The sequence below is a fragment of the Ostrinia furnacalis genome, unplaced genomic scaffold (genome assembly GCF_004193835.3).
Source record: "Ostrinia furnacalis isolate ACB-3 unplaced genomic scaffold, ASM419383v2 OfSCF1259, whole genome shotgun sequence".
Taxonomy (NCBI): domain Eukaryota; kingdom Metazoa; phylum Arthropoda; class Insecta; order Lepidoptera; family Crambidae; genus Ostrinia; species Ostrinia furnacalis.
The window spans coordinates 266,638-277,089 of NW_021131498.1; the positions used below are offsets into that span (position 1 = coordinate 266,638).

General features: G+C 36.2%; 1 protein-coding gene across 1 annotated transcript; it reads left to right on the forward strand.

The window, feature by feature from the left end:
• Window positions 1-2,335: 2,335 nt before the first annotated feature.
• LOC114352149 (uncharacterized) lies at window positions 2,336-8,309 on the forward strand. The gene is made up of 2 exons (XM_028303627.1): window positions 2,336-2,380; window positions 3,155-8,309. The coding sequence occupies exon 2, from the start codon at window positions 6,606-6,608 to the stop codon at window positions 8,298-8,300; it is 1,695 nt and encodes a 564-aa protein (XP_028159428.1). The 5' UTR covers window positions 2,336-2,380; window positions 3,155-6,605; the 3' UTR covers window positions 8,301-8,309.
• Window positions 8,310-10,452: the final 2,143 nt, after the last annotated feature.

Consider the following 10,452-nt stretch of genomic DNA (forward strand, 5'->3'; position numbering starts at 1 on the left):
AGGATAAAAATCTCCGCTTAGTTAAGTAAATAATTTCATCATAATAATCAGTTATTACGTCAGTTAGTACGTTAATTATTACGTCAGTTACTACATATTACGTCATTTATTTTGTCAGTTATTATATTTAATTTATTAATTATCGTTAATTCTATACATTTTTTTTTCATTTTGTGTGTTTTTCATAATATTCTAAAATGGAAAATATCACTCGTGTCCCGGCTGATATGCTCCAAATGATCCCCCTATTCGAGGGAGACGCAAGACAATTACCATTATTTATAAAAAAATGCGAGTACATATTAAATACATGCAAAGGATCAGGGGAACAAAATACATATCTATTTCATGTAGTAACGAGTAGATTAGTGGGACCAGCCGCAACTCTGGTTGGAGAAAGGGATAACATCGAGACGTGGGAAGATCTCAAAACCCTATTAGACCAACATTTTGGGGACCCACGTACCGAAGAGTGTCTCTTACTAGAGCTGGAAGCACTTAAGATTCAAAGGGGCGAAAGTTATAAAAATTTCTGCCTTCGAATTCAAGACCTGAGGAGCATATTAATAGCAAAAGTTAGTGCCACAACACACGATCGACATATGATCACAGCGAAGCAACAAATTTACACACACACTTCGCTAAACGTGTTTTTATACAATCTACCCCAATATTTAGTTCGTTTGGTTCGCCTTCGAAATGGGTCAACACTAGAGGAAGCCTTAAAAATCGTTCTGGAAGAAAACAACTTCCAGGCAGTTTACGATTATAAAAATAGAAATCGGGACTTTAGGAATACTAGATACAATAACGCTGAACAACAATTTAACTATCAACGTCAGCATAATTTCCAAACATCAAATGTACAACNAGTTATTACGTTAATTATTACGTCAGTTACTACATATTACGTCATTTATTTTGTCAGTTATTATATTTAATTTATTAATTATCGTTAATTCTATACATTTTTTTTTCATTTTGTGTGTTTTTCATAATATTCTAAAATGGAAAATATCACTCGTGTCCCGGCTGATATGCTCCAAATGATCCCCCTATTCGAGGGAGACGCAAGACAATTACCATTATTTATAAAAAAATGCGAGTACATATTAAATACATGCAAAGGATCAGGGGAACAAAATACATATCTATTTCATGTAGTAACGAGTAGATTAGTGGGACCAGCCGCAACTCTGGTTGGAGAAAGGGATAACATCGAGACGTGGGAAGATCTCAAAACCCTATTAGACCAACATTTTGGGGACCCACGTACCGAAGAGTGTCTCTTACTAGAGCTGGAAGCACTTAAGATTCAAAGGGGCGAAAGTTATAAAAATTTCTGCCTTCGAATTCAAGACCTGAGGAGCATATTAATAGCAAAAGTTAGTGCCACAACACACGATCGACATATGATCACAGCGAAGCAACAAATTTACACACACACTTCGCTAAACGTGTTTTTATACAATCTACCCCAATATTTAGTTCGTTTGGTTCGCCTTCGAAATGGGTCAACACTAGAGGAAGCCTTAAAAATCGTTCTGGAAGAAAACAACTTCCAGGCAGTTTACGATTATAAAAATAGAAATCGGGACTTTAGGAATACTAGATACAATAACGCTGAACAACAATTTAACTATCAACGTCAGCATAATTTCCAAACATCAAATGTACAACAGAACTTCAATAATAGACCCCATAATACCAACTTCAATAATAGACCTCAAAATAGCAACTTCAATTTTAGACAAGCTAATCTACAACACGATCACTACAATAGTCAACATAATACGCAGGGTGAAAATTTTGACAGACCTCAGAACAATAATAATTTCAGACCTCATAATAATTATAACAATTTCTCACCAAATAGCTCTATGCAGTCGCGTAATACATTCAGGTCAAATAACTCACGTCAGAGTCAGTGGCAACAACCGACCTACAATCGACAACCGCAACATCAGCATTTTGCGGACAATGCCCCGCGCAACACGAGTAGTCAATCATATGTTGGGTCAGGTAGCAACACTGACGTAACAATGAGAACTACAAGCTCAAGACGTATCAATTACACAAATGAAAGTGATATGAATATAAACAATGACGAACCTCTTCCAGGAACGTCTGGAGAGCCAGACAGCGTTGAAAATTTTTGCATACTGGCCTCTACAATACAGAAAGAATCATAATTAATTGTAATAAACAACTCAGCCTTCCGCACATATATGTACCAGAAATAAAGTCAGTTTTTATGATAGATACAGGCAGTACTCGTTCGTTTATAAGCCCACAAAAGGCAAACGAATACTTTAAAAACTACAAACAACTCGAACAATTCGAAGTTGTGAGTACACATGCCTCTAGCCTACATAACGAGGTAATAAATATTGTTTTACCGAGCACTTTTAACAGTGAATTAACGCACAAGTTTTACGTATATAGTGTAGACGATAGGTATGACGGATTGATAGGTAGCGACTTACTTAAACAGCTTGACGCAAACATTGATATGAAATCACAGACACTCTTTACCAGGGACACAAGTATTCCCATCATATATACGTCACCAACTAGATTTTCATACGAATTACCACCGCGTAGCGAGTTAAGGGTCAAACTTCCAGTTAATTTATTAAATGGATACGGCATTTTAGAACAGAAAACTTTTACTGAAGGAGTTAGGATGCCCGCGGCATTAGTTACATGTGAACAAGGTTTTGCTACCACTGTAATCCAGAACTGCAAAACAGAACACATGACCCTTAAAGTCAATGCACCATTTAGAGTAGAACCATATAATAATACAGAAAACCAATGTCAGCTCAATTTTAACGCGGAAAATAACAATAATATAGACAGCCTATTAACAAAAAACCTGTCTAAATTAAAATTAGAACACATGAACAAAGAAGAAAAAGAGGTCATAGGTAATATCTGTAAGGAATATAAAGATATTTTTTATTGTGAGGATATCCCCCTGTCATTTACTAACCAAGTAAAACATGAAATCAGGACATTAAACGAAGATCCCATATTTATTAGGGCTCATAGGTTGCCACCGTCCCAAACGGCGGAAATTAAAAACCAAGTTGAAAAGATGCTTAAGGATAACGTGATACAAGAATCACACTCCCCCTGGATACATAACGAGGTAATAAATATTGTTTTACCGAGCACTTTTAACAGTGAATTAACGCACAAGTTTTACGTATATAGTGTAGACGATAGGTATGACGGATTGATAGGTAGCGACTTACTTAAACAGCTTGACGCAAACATTGATATGAAATCACAGACACTCTTTACCAGGGACACAAGTATTCCCATCATATATACGTCACCAACTAGATTTTCATACGAATTACCACCGCGTAGCGAGTTAAGGGTCAAACTTCCAGTTAATTTATTAAATGGATACGGCATTTTAGAACAGAAAACTTTTACTGAAGGAGTTAGGATGCCCGCGGCATTAGTTACATGTGAACAAGGTTTTGCTACCACTGTAATCCAGAACTGCAAAACAGAACACATGACCCTTAAAGTCAATGCACCATTTAGAGTAGAACCATATAATAATACAGAAAACCAATGTCAGCTCAATTTTAACGCGGAAAATAACAATAATATAGACAGCCTATTAACAAAAAACCTGTCTAAATTAAAATTAGAACACATGAACAAAGAAGAAAAAGAGGTCATAGGTAATATCTGTAAGGAATATAAAGATATTTTTTATTGTGAGGATATCCCCCTGTCATTTACTAACCAAGTAAAACATGAAATCAGGACATTAAACGAAGATCCCATATTTATTAGGGCTCATAGGTTGCCACCGTCCCAAACGGCGGAAATTAAAAACCAAGTTGAAAAGATGCTTAAGGATAACGTGATACAAGAATCACACTCCCCCTGGAGTGCCCCGGTTCACCTGGTACCAAAAAAAATGGATGCCTCCGGGAAACAAAAGTGGAGAATGGTCGTCGACTACCGACGACTAAACGAAATAACGGTAGACGATAAATACCCCCTTCCAAATATTAGTGATCTATTCGACAGTTTAGGCAAGAGTATGTACTTCACGACCCTGGACCTTGCCAGTGGCTACCATCAGCTCGAGGTCAAGCCAGAGGATAGAGCAAAAACTGCCTTCAGCACTCCGTTCGGACATTACGAATTCAACAGAATGCCGTTCGGTCTGAAAACAGCACCTGCCACCTTCCAAAGAGCAATGGATAATGTCCTTAGGGGCCTCCAAGGTATACACTGCCTAATTTATCTTGATGACGTCATCATTTTCTCAAAAAGCCTTACTGAACACGTCCAGAAACTACGTGCGGTATTTGATAGATTCAGACAGACTAATTTAAAAGTACAACTCGATAAGTCACAATTCTTAAGGAAAGAAGTATTGTACCTAGGACACACGATTACTAGGGATGGTTTAAAACCTAATAACGACAAAATAGACTCCATTCTGAACTACCCTATTCCCAAGACTACAACTGAAATTAAAAGTTTTCTAGGACTTATAGGATATTATCGGAAATTTATCAAGGATTTCGCCAAAATAACAAGACCATTAACTGTATGCTTAAAGAAAGGCCGTAAAATCGAGTTAAACGATGAATACAAAAATAGCTTCGAAACTTGTAAAAAATTATTAACCAATGCACCCCTTTTACAGTTCCCTGACTTTAAAAAACCTTTCATACTTACTACAGACGCGTCAAATTACGCAATAGGAGCTGTTTTATCGCAGGGACCATTAGGATCAGATAAACCTATAGCATATTTTAGCAAAACATTAGGCGATACACAAGCTAAATACAGTACCATTGAAAAAGAACTTCTAGCAATTATAGAAGGAGTAAAGCACTTTAGGCCGTATTTATATGGCAACAAATTCACTATATATACAGATCACAGACCGTTAGCATGGCTATACTCTCTAAAAGAACCAAATAGCAAGTTAACACGCTGGAGATTACGGTTAGAAGAGTATGACTTTGAGATAAAATATAAGAAAGGGCCTCAGAATACAAACGCTGACGCTTTATCAAGGATTAGGTTAAACGCTATAGATGACGACATAGAATCCATGCTAGTTAACGTAGACGCGGATAACGAAAGATTACAGGATGTAGTAAAAGAATTAGAAGAAGATTTAGCCAAGTATAGCAATAGGGAATCAGTTCAGGAAATCATGGAAATCTCGGACTCTGACGATGGAGCAACAGCCCATTCAATATCAAACCGGGAACATGAAGGAATACCCATACTTAAGGAAGCCATTGACACAAAACCAAAACAAATAATAGTGTACAAATGGTTCATGGATAAACTATCAGTCAAAGATATTTCTAATAAAAAACAGAGGATCCTAGAAGTCCATTTACCACTTAACAAGGAAAATCTCGTAAAGGATTTTTTCAAGGAATATGTAGACTTTAAACACAAATATTTCATTTACTACGAAGACACAACTTTTAGACCCATATTTACAAATGTAGTTACTCAACTATACAAAAAGGGTATGGTTAATTTAGTAGAATGTACAGAACGAATAATAAACCTAACAAGTTCTGAAAATGATCAAATTGACATAATTCGCAAATATCATGAGGGTAAAACATGCCATCGAGGTATAAACGAAACATACACTCGACTTAGGAGAAATTATTGGTGGAACAACATGAAAGAAACTATAACCGCCATTATTAACGGATGTGAACAATGTAAAAAAATGAAATATGAAAGAAAACCGATTAAACCTCCTATACAATTAACACAAACACAGGACGCACCATTCCAAGAAGTTTTTATAGACTTACTATTTATTGAGAGTAAATATTATTTAACAATAGTCGACGCTTTTAGTAAATTAGCACAGGCAATTCATATTCCAAACAGGAGCACACCAGAGGTAGTTAGAGCACTAATTAAATACTTTAGTATGTATGGCATACCCCAAAAAATCAATAGCGACCCGGGAACAGAATTTAACAATGAACTTCTAAAAGAATTACTTAAATTTTATAAAATAGAATTACACATAGGCACCCCAAACAACCCGACTTCAATGGCAGTAGTCGAAAGATTCCATTCGACTATTATAGAAATCTATCGTCTAGCAAAATACGAAAGAAGCGATCAGGACGCGTGTTCAGTTATGACATACGCCATAATGGCCTATAACAACACAATACATAGAGCCACAAACTTTACTCCCTTCGAAATAGTATTTGGTCACACTGAGTCAGGCAATATGTTCGACACTGATAAAGAATTGAATTTGTTACAAAAATTAATACAGGATCATAGGAAACGTTTAAAAATTTTATATGAATTTGTGAAAGAAAAACTTGAGACGGATAAAATACAGGTTAGAGATAAGAAAGGAGGCGAAGAGCCACCAAAAATTGAAGTAGGAGATAAAATCTTTATGAAAAATACTAGGACTAGGAAAGCTAAGGATTTACCACGATTTGAAACAGCGGAAGTAATAGGCGAATGTAGTAGAAACATACTACCTGTACAGATAAAAAATAGAAATAGTAAAGTAGCAATTAAGAATATTAAACGCCCTTCACAGGTTGTTCGTGATGGCGCTAGCACTAGCAAAACAGACACACGGTCTGAAAATACAAAAGCTAGACCCGAATCCAGGAATAGCTCCGATTCGGATTGGGACAGCGATGAAGAAGATTGATCACTGGAGTATTTTTAAGACCCTAGATTTAGATTTGATAGAAAAACAAGTAGATAATAATATTGGGGAATATTATAGAATAAAATCATCAGCGTTTAAAGAAACTGAAATTCGCAGAGAATTATTCGGATTATCAGTTCAAGTAGAATCTATAATTAGTTTAACAAAAGCTAGGTTAGCTCAAATCTTGCCAACATACAGAGTAAAGCGTGGTTTATTAAACCCGTTAGGCTCAATAATTAAGGTTATTTCAGGTAATCTTGATAACGAAGATGCTATTAAATATGACCAAGAAATAAATAAATTAAAAAATAAAGAACACTGTTTGGAAAAAAAAATTACAGTAATGAAGATCGCTGTCGAAAAATTAGTCAATGTCTCAAATGACATTAATCTTAACGTACAACACGTTAACTTCTACAATAACCGTCTAGGAATGATAGTAAATAATCAAACTACTCTTCACAGCTCATTCAGATTAATGAATAGTATGTATCAAATTTTTAATAACTTTCGAACCTTATACCAAGTTATATATGAAATAGAAACAGCTATTGCCTTTAGCAAATTACATACTTTGCATCAATTTATTATTAACTCAACCGAATTATTAATTACTTTTACAGAAATAGAAAAACACGCAAACCTATTGTATAAAGTTAACGAATATAACTTAGTCAACTTAGAACAAAATATGTTAATGAAATCATACCTAATTGATAAGAAGTTAGTTTTTATATTAGAAATACCTATTGTAGAAAATAACACATATAATTATTACAAAGTTATGCCCATCCCTATCCATAATCCCACTACCAACAAAACCCATGCCATAATTCCACAATACCCTTACCTAATAGTGAAAAAGTTAAAATACATTCCCGTAGCACACCCCTGTGAGGAGATAAACAGAGACAGATATCTCTGCACCAGTGATGACATCGTCCAGTACCAGAATGAACTCTGCATTGAACAACTGATGCTCCTGAAAAACAACTACAGTGCTTGCCTACAACGAGAAGTCAAGATCGAAAAAACGAGAATCCAGCCCATCACCGACAGCCAATGGATACTGTTTTTCAAGACCAACACAATACTTACCGAACGATGCCAAGACGAAACCCGGAAGCACACACTGCACGGCACTTTTATCTTACTACGAGACCAAAGCTGCGAGATACAGATAGACGGATCGACGCTATCACCACTAACAAACGCTTCAGCCATGGAAACCCACGTACCGCCAATCCAACTACCAGAATTGGACCAGAATCGACCCCAGTGGACACCGGTCGACCTACGTAATGTGGACCTCAGAGACATAAGTTCAGTGCTTAGTGATATAGAAACGGACTACATGTACAGTGAGGACAATTTCAGTGTAACAACAAAAATTAGTGTATGGACAATAAGCATCTACATCATAGTTATCTTAGTTATTATTATGTTATCATGGTTATTTTTAAAAAGGAATTTTCATAAGACAACTGTGTTGCCCTTAGAAAATTCCTCATTAGGGGAGGGAGGTGTTAGAGACTTGAACCCTCAACAAATCAGCTTCGTAAGCAACACCCATTGCTCCACTTAGGGCATTGCTTACGATGTATTATCCCAACTAATATTATAAATGCGAAAGTAACTCTGTCTGTCTGTCTGTCTGTCTGTCTGTCTGTCTGTCTGTCTGTCTGTTACGCTTTCCCGCTTAAACCTCGCAACCGATTTTGATGAAATTTGGCATAGAGATAGTTTGAGTCCCGGGAAAGAACATAGGATAGTTTTTATCCCGGTTTTTGAAACAGGGACGCGCGCGATAAAGTTTTTCTGTGACAGACAAAATTCCACGCGGGCGAAGCCGCGGGCGGAAAGCTAGTTATTAGTATAAATACTAGTGTTTAAGTTAGTTAAGATGAATTATTTGTAATAGTCGTAAGGCTGCAAGTCGTAAATAAAGTTATTTTTTATATTAATTCTCGTCGTCATTCTTTAATTCGCGCGATAAAGTTTTTCTGTGACAGACAAAATTCCACGCGGGCGAAGCCGCGGGCGGAAAGATAGTATACTATATTATTTATACTATATACTTCACATCAGCCGGGATATCTTTTTAAATACTGGTGTGATTTAGATGAATTTGGTATCAATTTAAAGATAAAAGTTTAATCTTTAAAATGGTGCCACTTTTTTTGTTTCTAACAAATTCGTTAGTACACAAGATCGCGTGGAAACAACTTCATGTAAGTGATTCCATACTTTTGCTCGCGAGTGTAGTACCTACCTACTAAATTAGAATTTACCTCCTATATACGAAATACAATAACACGGATGTCATAAATATAGTTGCCATAGTATTTATATTAATATTCATCGTTATAAATAAATTTATCTACCTAGGTAATTGCCTAAATATTATGGTTTATCCTGAAATATGTCACTAACTGACATACCTACTAGTAAAATGATATAACACCATGATGCCATTTTAGATGCGGTCATAGCCTTTTTTGAATCTATTAAAGAATGCCAACATCGAAAACTAAATAGTATATGACAATGTATAAATTAAGCTCATAGTACCTAGATAGAAGAAAGATATTAATGAAATACACTTTTTAACAGACGTAACCTTCAGAAGAAAAACAATTGAAGCCTACAAAAGTAAGAGCATACTCCAAGCAGATTAAATAAATCCCCCGAGACACGAGACCTTCTGAATTAATAAATAAAAGGATCACTTTCGGAGCTTTATTCGTGCTCGCACGGGCATGTAAATCGTGTATTCGTGTAATATTATACGCACGCATCACATGTTCGAGATTAATTAACTCCACACGTGGAGTGAAATGTGTGCGGTCGGATTTGATTGTCACGTGTTTTGAAGGGAGGGGACCATGCAGTGATGTTCGTTGGATCCTCTCCCTCCGGAATTGAACGATTATTATCCAGATTTTTTGTCAGGAGGTTCACAAATGGTTTTATCCATCCATCAGTAGTTTCTTTGAGTTCTCTATAAAAACTAAGTTATTCTTTTAGTAAAAAATGTCACTTCCTGTGACAAACCATAATTCACTAGGGCAAAAGGTCTTTAGAATCGTCATGATTCTCCTGCTGCTCGGAAAATGAGCTCAGCATTCAGGTTTTTGACGTAGTTTGTCCCTTTGACAATATAAAAGCTCTACCCAAATGCATACTAGATTTTCATGAATCGAAATCATAAGAATCCTGCCTCCTTCAAATTGTTGAATTTATAATAGGTATAATCCTCAGTTTGCCTTAATTAGAACACTACAGTGAAACTAATTCCCGTCCTTAATCCTTTATTCCCGCAATCCCAGTGGCCATTAGAGATGTCCCAGTGCACTAAAGTACGGCAACTGCAATGCAGGCGCTCTCACTGGGAATTATTCAGAGGACTGCACACCTCCTGCAATTGCAGCGCTCATTAAAGCTCTGATTACAGAGCTTTAAAGCTCCATTGTTTTTGCCGAAGCTTTAAAATCCCTAGCGGTAATGACTACAATCCTCTTTAGTAAAGACTCGAGAGAATAGGTCTTTACTAAGAAAGCGTGCTCCATCTTCGATCTCATCATCACTCATTAGGTGCGATTGAGGTCAAACGTAGACTCAGTTTCAAATAAATAAAAAGTAAGTTGTTACTTAGTATATCTTCGAGCTTGCCTTCGTCTTGACTTTGTCAGTAACTGATTGAAAAAAGCATGTTAACCCTTCTCATGTCATGTCAG